The sequence below is a fragment of the Hetaerina americana genome, unplaced genomic scaffold (genome assembly GCF_022747635.1).
Source record: "Hetaerina americana unplaced genomic scaffold, ioHetAmer1.1.p SCAF_7, whole genome shotgun sequence".
Lineage (NCBI taxonomy): Eukaryota > Metazoa > Arthropoda > Insecta > Odonata > Calopterygidae > Hetaerina > Hetaerina americana.
The window spans coordinates 50,299,396-50,313,504 of NW_027287316.1; the positions used below are offsets into that span (position 1 = coordinate 50,299,396).

General features: G+C 33.7%; 1 protein-coding gene across 4 annotated transcripts in view; it reads right to left on the reverse strand.

The window, feature by feature from the left end:
• The window catches only part of Sec71 (ADP ribosylation factor guanine nucleotide exchange factor Sec71), a 56,490-nt gene that overhangs the window by 26,986 nt on the left and 15,395 nt on the right, over window positions 1-14,109 (reverse strand). For all 4 annotated transcript variants that reach the window (XM_071595837.1, XM_071595835.1, XM_071595838.1 and 1 more), the window contains exons 14-22: window positions 12,260-12,507; window positions 10,835-10,986; window positions 9,197-9,325; window positions 7,501-7,630; window positions 5,733-5,975; window positions 3,453-3,580; window positions 2,230-2,525; window positions 1,897-2,069; window positions 949-1,109 (exon numbers count right to left, since the gene is read on the reverse strand). In XM_071595837.1, the coding sequence (XP_071451938.1) occupies window positions 949-1,109; window positions 1,897-2,069; window positions 2,230-2,525; window positions 3,453-3,580; window positions 5,733-5,975; window positions 7,501-7,630; window positions 9,197-9,325; window positions 10,835-10,986; window positions 12,260-12,507 (1,660 nt within the window). The remainder of the gene's footprint in view (window positions 1-948; window positions 1,110-1,896; window positions 2,070-2,229; window positions 2,526-3,452; window positions 3,581-5,732; window positions 5,976-7,500; window positions 7,631-9,196; window positions 9,326-10,834; window positions 10,987-12,259; window positions 12,508-14,109) is intronic.

Sequence of the window (14,109 nt, forward strand, 5' to 3'; positions counted from 1 at the left end):
TAATTTAAAGAGATAAGGGCACCTGCAGATTGTGAACTACTCTCCAGCTATGTGGACCAGAATTCAGAATGATGTACGGAATGCGGACTAGAATTTAACATTGGAAAATATACAACACTGAAGATTTGGAATAAAGGATGAGATAACCAAGACATTAATTATAAAATCCATTTAATCCAAACATTTCAGATCTCATCAAATAATTGGGAGTTACAGTGACATCAACTCACTTTCATGGGATACACATCAGAAGAATGTGGGTCAGCCTAAATGTATTGCTTACAATAATATTCAGGAGAGAAGAGAATTATTCTTACAGGCTTATTTTGTAAAAAGAAATAAGATTTTTGTAATGTAGACAGTAATTACTTCACATATCTACTTCATATATAAAATGGCAGAATGCACTACCAATTCTGAAATTGTGCAACACAAGTTCCATTTATGTTTCTTTTTTTAATCTTAATATGAATGATTCTACTCTTCACCAGAGCAATCACACCACTGATTCGGGGGAACAATGTAGGGTTTAAACTTAATTTTTTTCTCATTTCCTTAATTTCACGTGATTTCATAAATAAGAAAAATGTTATAATTTGGAAATCATTACACCCGGTTGACTTGTAAAAAAATATGACTAAGATCACAAGAAGTTAAGCATTAAAAGAAAAGTCTAATGGATGCACAATAACATAATATTTGTAACTAAGTCAGGATTTTTCAACAACGCAAAACTGAAGAATGAATTTAAACAAGAGTGCACCCTTCTCAATTTTTGGCTCTTACTTTGCATTAGTATGTCATAGTATATTTCTTGAAACATAAGATAACACATTATTATTCTTTCGGTATATTATAAATGACAAATGAAGGCATCAGTTCCTTCAGTTACAATCACATTATGCCGCTAAAAACACTAAATAGGCAACATTCAGAGATATCACTTACATGGGGTTTCTCATCCACATATTTGGCACAATTACGAATTAGGCGTATTGCCTCCATACTCGTATCTGGAAAGCTTGCATTACATGCAAACTCAGACAGGCACTTGACTGCATCTTGAAAAGAATCTATCATGACTGGAAACTGCTGAGCATAAAGGTGGGCTAGAAAAGAAATTTTCTGATCACCATACAGTAACTCAATGAAAAACAAAAATAATTATTTTCAAAGAATAATTTTATATTTCCATGAAATTAACAACATTATGACGACAACAATCAATGTGTCACACAACGGTCTAGTACCAAAAACAAGGCCACAAATGTATGCTTGGTCTAAATTTACCCTAATGTCAGATTATTGATCTTATAGAAACATTGCAACTTCAATTAAAAGTTAAAACAAGGCATAAACTATTCTCAGAATGCATCCTTAATGCATTTCCATGAACAGAAAGAAAGGGGTACACACTTACACTTACGGTTAGAAAACTTACAATCAAAGCCTCAATATGCACTAGTATAATGGACCAAAGTTAATTTAGTATTTTGGAAAAGAGCTGCAATACCATTTTGGTCACCTAGATGAACAAAATATTGGTATTGGAGCTTTTTTTCAAAATAATTATTTCATTTCAGATTTTTTCATTATTAAGATCAAATACAGCAGTCAACTGAGCTCTTTCGATGGCCATATGTTACTGAGCAGTTTCATCAATTTTTTCAAAATTTATTTTCAACCAAAATTTAAATTGTTTTTTTTCATAATCCCTGATTAACCCAACCGATTTTAAACACCCTGTGATTAACCTGATTTCTCTTTGGCAACAATCTTTTTTTTAACAGTTTTCATAGTAACAAATGGAAACTGAAGGTTTTACACATTGCTCAGGGAACAAACAGAAAGCTCATCCATAAAAAATAACATTAGTCAAGCTATTAGTTAACTTACTTATTATTTTCCCAGTGGTTTGGAAGGCAAGTTCCACAATACTTTCATCATGATCAGAAGCGGCTAGATGAAAAACACTGAAAATATTTTTCCAGCCAGATCTTATGTTTTGTGCTTGGGAGTTTACCATCTGTGCTATGCAACGTACTACCATATCACGAACAGTTGGAGATCTAAAAAATATAACAAAAAATGCTAATGTAGCTCAGATATTCAAGAAATCTTTCTTAGATTTACTATACATCTACAAATATAATTTACATATCATTTGATAAACAAGCATCTGATAAGAACTACTCTAATTGAAAATCATAAAACAGTAAGCTTTCTCACCTGTTTTTCTTCATTATGTGTTCAAATGGACGGAGAAAGTCCTTCTGAAACCTAAAGTTTGCAAACTCTCCCTTCTCAATGAACTTCATGGAAAGTTGCCGCAGTGAATCAAGAGCAAAGAAGGCCACATCCTCATTTGGAGAACAACCAACCCTATTAAAATGACTCCCAACAACCTCCCAAATACGAGACCACTGCAACCTAATTCTTCCCATATTGTAGTATGAAATTTCAACTATCTTTTGCAGACTAAACATCCTTGGATGGGCAGGATGAGCCAACTCATCCAGGGAAACCTAATAATAAAAACACATAAGAGCATATATTCAAAAGAAATACATATCTAGTATAGTCAATACAAGTAAATTACAGAAAAAATTTGGTTTTGATTCAATTTTAGGTGAAATTTCTCAATGATCAATTAAATTACATTTTCAACCATCAAAAATATCACAACTTTATTGACTTTTGGGGTAATGTGAAATATAAAAACAAATTTTCTGATTAAGATGAATGACAAATGGTGGAATAATTAAATATTAAAATGACCGGATGATGACATTCAACGTCGAAACCTGGGTTGTGTTTTTTAAATAAAGTGAATGGAATCACAAAGTTAATTATTTCATTTCATTTCAAAATATTGAAATGTTTAAAATACTTTGCATTACATTTGTGTTAAAATTGGTCAAAATAAATATTTTTTTTAATATTAATTTCACTGGAAATTTATAAAATTATGCAGAGAAAAAATAAAATCCTAAGTAATACTATGCTGGGGGATTCAATGGAAATTATGGGTCCCATACAACCAAATTATAAAAGTACCTTGAACTTGAAATATTAGAAATAGTACTCTTTGGTCATAAAATAAAACATTATTAATTGCAAGCTTTGAAAGAAAGAAAAAATAACAAGAACTATTATCATTTCACCCCATATGGATTCTGGATGGAGTACCCAACAAATCGTAAACCAAAATCTGTCAGGTACCCGGAAAATCACCAAACCATTTTTGCTACATTTACCAAATACACCACCCAGATTTGAATTAGGACATTATAGTCAACACATGAGAGTTAGGATTCCTATTTAATTATGATACCATACAATTTGGTTGATGATTAATAGGAAATAAATTAAGGTAACTTATAATTAAGATAGGTGCACATAATGAAGATATGTCAGTAATGGTGACACAAAAATAGTGACGCTGAACAAACCTGGCACAAAGCCCGCACGAAGTCCACAACAGCATCGCCATCGAGTCTAGTTGACCCAGTGAAGATGCGGTCAACTGCCACAACAACACTCTGAGAGCTTGTCTCACCAATTGACTCCTTCACACTAGCTGTAAAAGAAAAAAAAATGTCAAATAAAATGGAACATGAAAATATATTCAACTTGTTCAATTATTCAATTACACAATGGCTCAGTTTTGAGACAAATCCTGCATAGAAAACTGAAAATTTTCTTCCACCAATACAAAGCAATAAACACCGAAACCACAAATATGAAAATGAATCAATAAAATACTGTCATTCTAAACCCCTCTTCCAAACCAACGAAAATCATATAACCTAGTTAAAACAAAATATGCAAAATATAGCTGAATGCCATCAGGAAAAATAAATCCTAATTCATGTGTACTCAGATAAGATGAATTTTATGATAACATAAATCCAAATTATAGTCCAGGCAGGAAGATATGCCATTTTCAGGAGCTATATTAATTTGAGATGAATTTTGGCTAAAGCAAAATACAAACAATTTCTTGTTTTGGATTATTTTCTCAACAACAAAAATCTCTACCTGCCTTCAAGGAGTAATGATTACCAAAACTTTACCATGAAAAGGTAACACTTGAAACTTGGGAAAAGAGAAGCAGAGGTGTTTCAGTCATAATTAATGTGGCACAATTTCACCACACCAACTTCGTAACTGGAACTTATTTTTAGTCCCTTATTTTACCTTCCTTGTGCTAATCGTTGCTACACACCCTCTTTCTTGTACACCTCTCAGTAAATCTCATGCTAAGAGGGTAATCCTTTCAGTTAGTAGAGGGACCAACTAATTTATAAGCATATGCAAACCAATTAAAGTTCACTCATTCCACCCTTTGACTGCCATTGGAAGTAACAATATGTTTGAAGGAGGAAACAAGTCCTTGGAGTTGGAGAGGTAAATTTGGGCAGGTATCCACAAAAATTCACATCAATTTGGTAATTTTAAAGGAGCTGTTGAGAGAGAGTTCTAATGAGGTCACATTGCTGCACTGGATAAAAGTTTTCATTGCAGCAGGTATTTATAATTATTATCAGGGGAATCTTTTGATGGAGTAGTCAGTGCAGTAGTAAGCTTGTTCATTTCTATTTTACGATGAGTAAAAGTAAGGAAATGATCTTTGGGTGATAGATATTGGCCTTGATCTTTCAAGTGTAAAATAATGGATGACATAGATTGCAGAGATAGTAGGAAAATTCACATTTCTTAAAGTTTTAGGACTCAGAAATGAGACCTGTCAATGATATTTAAGCATGAATAAAATGGATCAAGTGGCTGTATTGGTATATGTTATGCACAAATTAGTATATTCAGAAATGCTCATCAAGAAAGTGAAGAGAAATTACCGGAGAGGTTTACGATCACTACATTTGATCAGTTGACTTTCCCTTACACAAGATCATTATTCAAGGCCAAGCATTACCACCTGCATTCAGTTTAGACTCTGAAGACTTTAAAGTGCTCCATTGATTGGCTGTGGCACTGTGTAAACTGAAACCATTGGCTGTGGCAATGCGAAAAAATAAAATGTACTTACCTAAATACTTGCCAAAAGTTTTAAGGCAATTATTTTATTAGACTGACATTCAAAAGCATTATTTGCTTTTTCCAGTCCATTTGGTATGTTCATTTGTTGCCAGCAGCCCTATTTCCTCTTTAATGTGAGTCTGGATCCTTGGGGTAAAGTTAAATCTACCGTGATAAAATATGGACAAACATTTGGGATGACACCCTTTCACTAGCATTATTCAGCATGGCTGGAATAAATCGTGATGAAAAAAGAAACCATTTGAACCCTGACCAAGTGAAAAGTTTTGAATCTTTCAAAATACTAAATCAGAAAAAAGTAGAAGCTAAAATAAAGATTTACTACAGTAAATATTCCTCCTTTGATGTATTCACTTAAACAATTGCATACACCATTTAAAAGTTTTAAAAATTCAATTATACTACTAATAATACCTTAAATGAATGTTGGAATATCGCTCTGTAATAACCTAAATTTGGTCTTAAAGGGATAAGGTAGAAAAATTGCATACCTGCATATTTAATATTTAAGGCAAGATTTGGTTTTACAGTTACAAGCTAAAAATTGCTTTCACCCCACCTCAATATTAAATAAACAAGGCATAACAAAGAACTGACACCAAACAGCCACGAATAGTACACAGGCCTTAAGATCAATGGAGAATCAGATAACATAGGTTTGTTCCACTTACGATCAAGAGAACTTAAATTGAGGTTCAGTCCAGAACTTGAGCTTCCACTACTGCCAACATCATAACTGTGATGGAGGAGAAATGATGAAGAAGAGTACATGCTCAAAGCAGTGGATCCTCCAGATATGCTTGAACGAGGACCAGAAATGAACTGAGGTCGGACTCCAGTACCAACTAGCTGTGCCAATTCAAGCTGAGAAATGCACTTAACTATGTCAAGCCAAGAGTTGCCCAGATAATTTCCTGAAATGAAAATGATTTAAGTATGAATATGGAGGCAACTTTGTAAGCTAAAAATGCAACCCAAAGTTAGCGATCGAGGGATAATGCTTTAGACGCACTCAGAAAGTATGAACACTTAAAGAACCATTAGGAAACAATACTTAAATTAAGCCATACATATACAGTGAATTCAAATGCCTCAGTCAACTTGTCATCACCTAAAAATTCACCATCAACATAATCTTATTTCTGCAATGAATAACTTATTAAGTACATTGTCAGAATAACAGTGTTAAATTAACAGCTGTCAAATTAACTAATTTGTCTTACATATGAAATATCTTAATGGACGGTACCTAAAGTAAAAGGTAAAGGCAATTATGACCCTTTTATACTGTTTAACATTCTATTCACAAAACGTCTTTTCTAAATACCATACTAAGAGGTTGGCTCTGAACTTCATTTTAACTTTTGGAAAGCAGCATATCTCCTATATATAACTACCTCTACATGGCTTTATGTCCCTAGCATACAGGAAATGAGTTAAACTGTCCAAATGCAATATATGACTTCACATTAAGATACCTCAATAATGCTTCTAGCATAGGAAAGGAAAAAAACCAAGTCATCGGGAATTGCAAAATCTTCTTAACTCTTAAACTACAAATATAGCTGTTTTATTTATAAATATATTACTACACTATGTCATCTTCGCTCATCAATGCCTGAGTGCAAACCAATTATCACTATTAAGTCTTTAGTTCATAAGAATTTTGGAAATTACATAAAAAATCCCATGAAAATTACTCACTCAGCCTTTCTTTGTGAAGCACTCAAGTTTCCCACCATATCTTGCCAAAGAGACGAAAGACAAATAACGTAAAACACTTTATCAACATTGCAATGGTTACAATCCAAACCAGCCCAATGGCTCCATTGCAGCAGGCATAGAAATTTGGCAACGTAATATCAGAAATTTACAGATGGTACCCATTTCAAACATATCCATGTATGAATGGTGGTCACATTAGGGAACAAAGTATATCAAAAAGACCAAAAAACAACTTTAAAAAACTCTTTACCAACATTACCATGAGAAAGATAGCATTGATTGAAATATATAATAATTCCAGGTAAACCTACCACTGTAAAGTGAGAGAAATGAAGACACAAGGATACAATGCTCGAATATACATACAATAGATTATTAGGTCTTCTAGACTTTTGATAAAAAACTGACTACAATGTGCTATAATTTATAATATCCATTTAAAATAATATATACATTAATTACAGTTGTCAGAATATTTAAATACAACACACTAATGGAAAAAACCGGTTTGCAAAATGAACTTAATACAAACACTGGATGGTAGCTTTCCAATAATGAGCAAGATAACACACACAATGGTTATCAATATTACATTGAGCAGGTGATAATACCCAAGGATGGGGGTGAATTATAAGAATACATAAAAAAATAATGAAAACACCCAAATGCGTAATAAATATAAATACAAAAGAAGAAGATCTAAAATTCACTTACCATCAGTATGAGCAACCGTGATTAATGTCTTTATTGTATCTATGTTCTTGGCCTTCATTTCCGTTATGGGTGAATTTGCAGTGAGAAGCGTAAAACGCGCAAGGGCTTGCACATACGCATCTCTTTCCAGCTGTAAGAACAAAAGACTGTGTCACGAGTGGGAAAAGTACACACTGCAGCAGACCGAATAACTACTACTTTCCAACACCTAAAGATTTAAAAGAAAAGCGGATCGAAGAATACAGACATCAAAATGTCTAGGGGGGAAATAACACTGTTGAAGCCAGCTGGTAGCTGTGAGAATGCTCACAAGGTGCTCGCCTATGTGCATTTAATCACCAAGTGGTCTGAGCCTACAGAATCAAGAATTTTTCCTGATGCTAAGATTATCTAATTTTGCATGAAAATATTCAAATCACCAATGCCCACACTTTATTCAATTGTACCAAGGCCAAATTTGTAATTTTTTCTATGATCTAACACATTAACCAGAGCAGAAGCAAAATACCTGGTAAAAATCAAGACCAAAGGGTTTTAATCAAAAGTATGTGGTCACCCTGCAAAAAAATTAATAAAAAGAAGGCAATGTCTTTAGAGATAAACTTAAATAATGCGAAAACAGGACTTCAGGAGCATATGCAGCAAAACATTGTTACTCTGAAAGTCAAAATAATTGGATTTTAAAATGCGAGTTCAATATAAACAAAAATAAATTACTTATGACTCCATATTTAGACAATAAACATGTTTTTTAATTTTTTCTGCGCATTGATATTCTGAGCAAATTACCTGCCAGATCAGCAATTCAATATCTCTATAATATATTTATGAAGGAAGCATTTTCTGTCTAAAATATTTAGTAAAAAAAATTGAAAATGAATGCTGATAGATAGGAATTAGTGAACAGTAGGCCTCCTTTCACTGACCTAACATGAAGATGGAACAGCTTATGTTTTCAGAGCAAATAGCGTAGGGCAATATTTCCAGTTTTTTCTCCAAACCATCGAATTTTGAACAAAAGTTTTTTTCAACTAATCTTCTTCTTTCCCTTATATTGAAAAAAACCAAGTGGATCATTCTGCTCCTTACGCTGTGACAAGATTCTCTTTTATTTATCACTCAAAGAAGGTGGCCGACCATTAAGCCATCAATAGGCTATATAATTTCATTTTCAAAGAAGTGCTTTCCAGGATAATGCATGTACCTTATAATTAACTCAATAATGTTGCTTCATTTAAGAAGAGAAAATTTTACCACATAGGTGCTTATTTCCCATGAATAGAGAGAGTAACCACTTCATTTCAATTGCCTCATAAAAGAAAAGCACAACTATGCAAGATGCACACGTCTTAAATGAATGGGTAAAAATAAGAATCAGGCAAAGAGAAAAACATTCCTAAAAAGAGATTAATATGTTACTGATTTCTTTCACAAGCATCTTAAAGGATATTTTTTCCCTCCCCCTTCCGAAGGAATGTGGGGCAAATATCATACAGAATGGTAAATGAAACAAACTAACTTCACAGTATGTGAGAAACTGAGATACAGTGAGTCAGTTTTCTAGGTCTACTCTCATATTTGGATTACATGACATTTTGAAGTAAGCAGTATTAAAATAACAATACTCAATAATGCTCCTGATTTACAATTCTCATCTTAAAAAGATTTCATCAAGAAAAAACAAGGCAGAACATACAGTCATGTGGAATATGCATGCTATTCGAATGGCACATCGGATTCCATCAAGACATAGAGATGCTATTTCTGGATCATCGCAGTCTTGCAGTCCAACACTGAAAGCCGCCAAAAATGGGGTCCAAGCCATCTGCCAAAATAAAAAGGATTCCATAGAAGCAGATATTTTGAAATAATTAAATCATTAAATAATATACCAACTCCAAAAATAATAAGTTTCGTAATACATACAACAACATATAACTTATGTATTTCACAGGTAAAACTAAAATTATTAAAAACCTTATTTCTCGTAATAAAATTATTTAGTTACACCAGTATTAATTTTTTTCCTTCATCATACGGCACCTGCTGCTGAGCCAACAGTTTTAAGAATATATCAATTTTGTATTTCTTTCAATTTGCACTTATTTCAAAAATACATTTTAGGAATATGAACAGCATAGAATAACTTTATTATCTTTTTTAAAAAATTTACCTTTAACAAAATAATAAATTATTATACAAGGAGTGGATATGTTTAGAATACAAGGAAATGAGTGCAACCAAAGCGATGCAAGAAAATAATAAGACAAGTATAAGACTGAAGTTTGAACGACTAGATGAACACAAAATGATTTAAAACAAGAATGCTGTTAACATAAGGGTACATTTTTTTAGATTTGTACCTAACTATTTTTTTATAAATATATATAAAGAGACATAATGAAGGATAAGACATGCAATTGTGAGAAATATGCATAAATGTATCTTTCTAAATATTAAGGAAGCAGTAATGTAATAGAAAGTGTTATGCCACCAAACATAACAGAATTTGCTAATTAGCTGCATTTCAGAAGTTCAAATTGTCCAGTGTTATGTTTCCTGCTGATGTGCTCATTAATTATGCAAGAAAAGATATGATTTCTCATATCAACCAGTTTGACAGTCCATTTGCATTAACTTGGGTGGTCTTACCTACCGCTGTAATGTAGCATTTTTATTAAAATTAGCAAAAATATTCATTCATTATCTGTGTGAAACTCAATTGATTTGTATGTATTGAAAAGTTTAAATTTTGCATGCAATCTCCATGCTTCCCAACCCCAGCAAATCTTCATGTGCCTCCCAGTACAACCCAAACTATGACAATGCAATAATTTCTGTTCATTCATTACAATTCTACACACAATGGAGATATTTTCTGTATAATATCGTTTTTATATATTATTCTTTCTTCAGACAAATATGCCAAGCCGATTGCCTATGGGATTCTGATAACCCATTATTGGCCTTTCATCAGGTACTGAGAGCCACTAAATTTTACACAACACCCAACCCATAGCAGCACTTTGAAGTTACCATTGGTTTGGCAGGTGGGAAATGTACACACCTAACTTACCAAAATCATCTAGTGTAGTCAAATTAACTTGTTTGAGATAAATATCTTTGATGACACTATTATTTCAGACAATGCAGCAAACTGGAGTTGCTAGTCAAACCTTTGAAAATGGTACTTTCAGGAGGGAATTAGAAGGCCTAGATTTCCTGAATAAACCATTTTATGCACGTACATGAAATTTTGTAAAGATCAAAATCATCCATTTCAGTACATTAACCATTAGGTGCACCTTTAAAAATATGTCTGCTGAACACTCACCTTAAACATCGGCCTTACATGCTCTAAATGTTTGGCAGACGTGAAAGGAGCCTGAAAGTGACTGACAGATTCCATCAGATTCTTGGCTGCTGTAGATATAGCCTCCATCTCCATATTCCACAAAAATCGCCGCTTTTTCTCACTTGATATCACTATCAAATTTAACAGACACATCTATGAAAATCTTATCAAATTCTGAGTATTAAATCCATACATAACACATCACAAAACGTGGCAGTTCTTAAAAAAATCTATATTTTAGCAAAATAATTTTCCTGAATTTCAACTTTAAGTGGCTTCTAAATATAATCAATTTGTGAACTCCTTATTCCTGGTCATTACATAACTATTATTAATTTGGCCAAGTTATCATTTTGAGGTAAATCTAACAAGGGCACTTAACTTCAAAAAATGCCTTTAACATGAATGATAAAAAATAAACTTTGCTTTGCTTTGGCTGACTAGAGCTTTCTTCGTCACCAATATTTCATGGAAAAACTAAAATGCATAGGAAATACATAATGGTGGATGTATAATAAGTTATTCTGCTTAAATAATTAAAATTCCACTCTCTCACCAGGATTATCATGCATGGGGAAGAACAATATCCACCTTGTAGTACCCAAGCTTTTGCTGACTCTACTGAAACCAGAACTATCATTAAAAGAAGTCTAATAACATGATAGTCCTCTTTTCTGGCCTCTGCCAACAACCCTATCACTTCTGAAATTCAATATTAATGTCAGCAAGGACATTTATTTAAATATGGGCATTACTAAGCCACTTAGCCAGTGGGTATACCAGGTATAGCTGGTATTTATTTACTTAGTATAACATCAAAAACAGCACCAAGGCCTTGGTATATAACAGTACCATCACTAGTCCACTGTATAGACTGCCATTGGGGCCTGTTCTGAAAAAATCATGTAAACTGGAAGAGTGTTCCAGCAGCACACAATGACAACATATATAAACTGAATAGAAAACAACAGGGTGGATGAGTGTTCACCACCTGTGCAGAACTATGACCAAATTTACCTTATTTGGCAAGGTTCAATTAAGTTCTGCCAATGCTCTAAACACTACACTCAAAAATCAACTGGCACATAAAAATTTTATTCTCATTGCTTTGAGATGGTTCTACCGGTGAGTTTACTCAGTACATATTTAAGATCATGTTCACACTGTACTTTTATTTCATTTGAAATCTCTCATATTTTTGGCAACATTAACTGACAGACTTGGTCAGAGTTACTTTCCTTCATCCCCACATGTTGGCCATTAAATGAAATATGATTTTTTCATCAATAACACAAGAGTTTTAAAAAAATCCCCATGCTCGACATAGATGTTTATGAATTACAACAAAGATTTAACTTAAAACTATCATTAAAAATAGGTTTTACCATAGAAAACAATGCCTACCTTGCTTTCCAGGCTTTGCCATGTTGGACGAAGCCTTCATTTTGATTTCATGGCCAGCTATTTCATCATATATACCACATAAATACTCTTCTGGCAGGTCCTTTGAATCATTTATGCCTCTGTTCATTCGGACATATTGTTCTTTCGTCATTTTACTCTTTACTTGAGGACTATGAAGGTCTGTGGTCAGCATTATTATTGAATATGCCAAAACATAGGCAGTGTCCGCACTGGCAAAGATTCCATTGCTAATAAAGAAATTAGAGAAAGGAGTCTAAATATCTTTGAAACTAAGGAATAAGGATAAGGCAATATTAAAGCAAATATTAAAAAATCAATGAAGTACAACCCAACTTCACCAATTAAGGGCTCAAAGCAAAGAGTTCTCAGAAAAAGGGTACTTTTTAGTTAATTTATAGTTGATCACAACAGCAGAGACCAAAATTGAACTAGTCATCCAAATAGATGTCATTCACATCTGCAATTTTATGGACTAAAAATCATTTATTAAAAATTAATATTTGAAAAGAGTAAGTATGGTGGGTATATTGGAGGAATACGGTTGAGAACCCCTTGATTCACAAAAAGAGCAGCAAAAAGGCATGACACCTAAGTTATTTTGCAACACTGAACGAATTATTTTGACACCAAACCATACTGATACACTAGACCATTGGGATAAAATAGGAGAGATGGACACAGTCAATGACAGATGTAAGTACTCATCCTTCCTTTGGATGTTAAGCAATAATAACAAAAGGAAATCAAGGAATTTAAAGAAACTTATTTACTAATTGAAAACATTTAATGATTAGACCTATTATTGAATGATATAAATATAAAGGCATGTATGCAAGTATGTGCATGAGTGTTATTGTATATGTGCTAATATACATCCAAATAAATGTATGGACTAATAATTGTGAATGTGCAAGGTCTGTCCCAAAAGTAGTATGTCTTATTTCCCCCCGGATAGATGGACGGATGGGTGGTGGCTTCTCCTGCTGGCTTTAAGAGAGGGCAGTCTCAGGAAAGACTGGAGGCCAGTGGCCGTTGGCTCCGAGCCTTTGCCGACTGTGGATCGTTCATTTGTGAAACCTCTAATATATGAACTCATTGTTATTGGAACAGCACACATTCACGTTTTGTGTGAAACTGGGGAAAACAAGGAAAGCGACTAATGACATGCTCAATGCAGTTTACGGTGACAACGCGATGGGTTGATCAGGTATTTTTGAGGGGCACAAGTTGTTTCAAGAGGGTAGAGAATATGTTGAAGCTGCTGAATGTTCAGGATGCCCTTTGACCTCAAAAAGTGATGGAAATCTAGCAAGAGTGAAAGTTTTGTTGGACAGGGATCGCAGATTAAGTGTACGCATGATTTCTGAAGAACTTGGAATTCTAAAAAGCGATGTGCATCGACTTGAGACTGAAAACATGGCCATGAGAAAGTTGTACGCGAAATTGGTGCCAAAAGTGCTCTTGGATGAACAAATGGAAAATTGAACACGGGTCAACCAAGAGCTTCCCTGACCATGTGACTGAGGATCCAAGTTTTTAAGACAATGCCTGACCAGACTTAATCCACTTCCCCTGCCTCAAATCCATGCTGAATGGACGTCAACATGGCTTGGGGGAATTATTACAACAGGCCTTGACGTGGGAGCTTAACATCATTCTGGGCGCCACCTTCCAGAAGTCATACAAGGCATGGAAAACCTGCTGGCAATCGTGTGGGGATGCACAAGGCTGCTACTTCTAAGACTTTGGAGTGAATGTATCAATTCTGTCAATAAATTCTTTAAAATCAATTCAGTCATACTGCTTTTAGAACAGACCTTGTATGATTG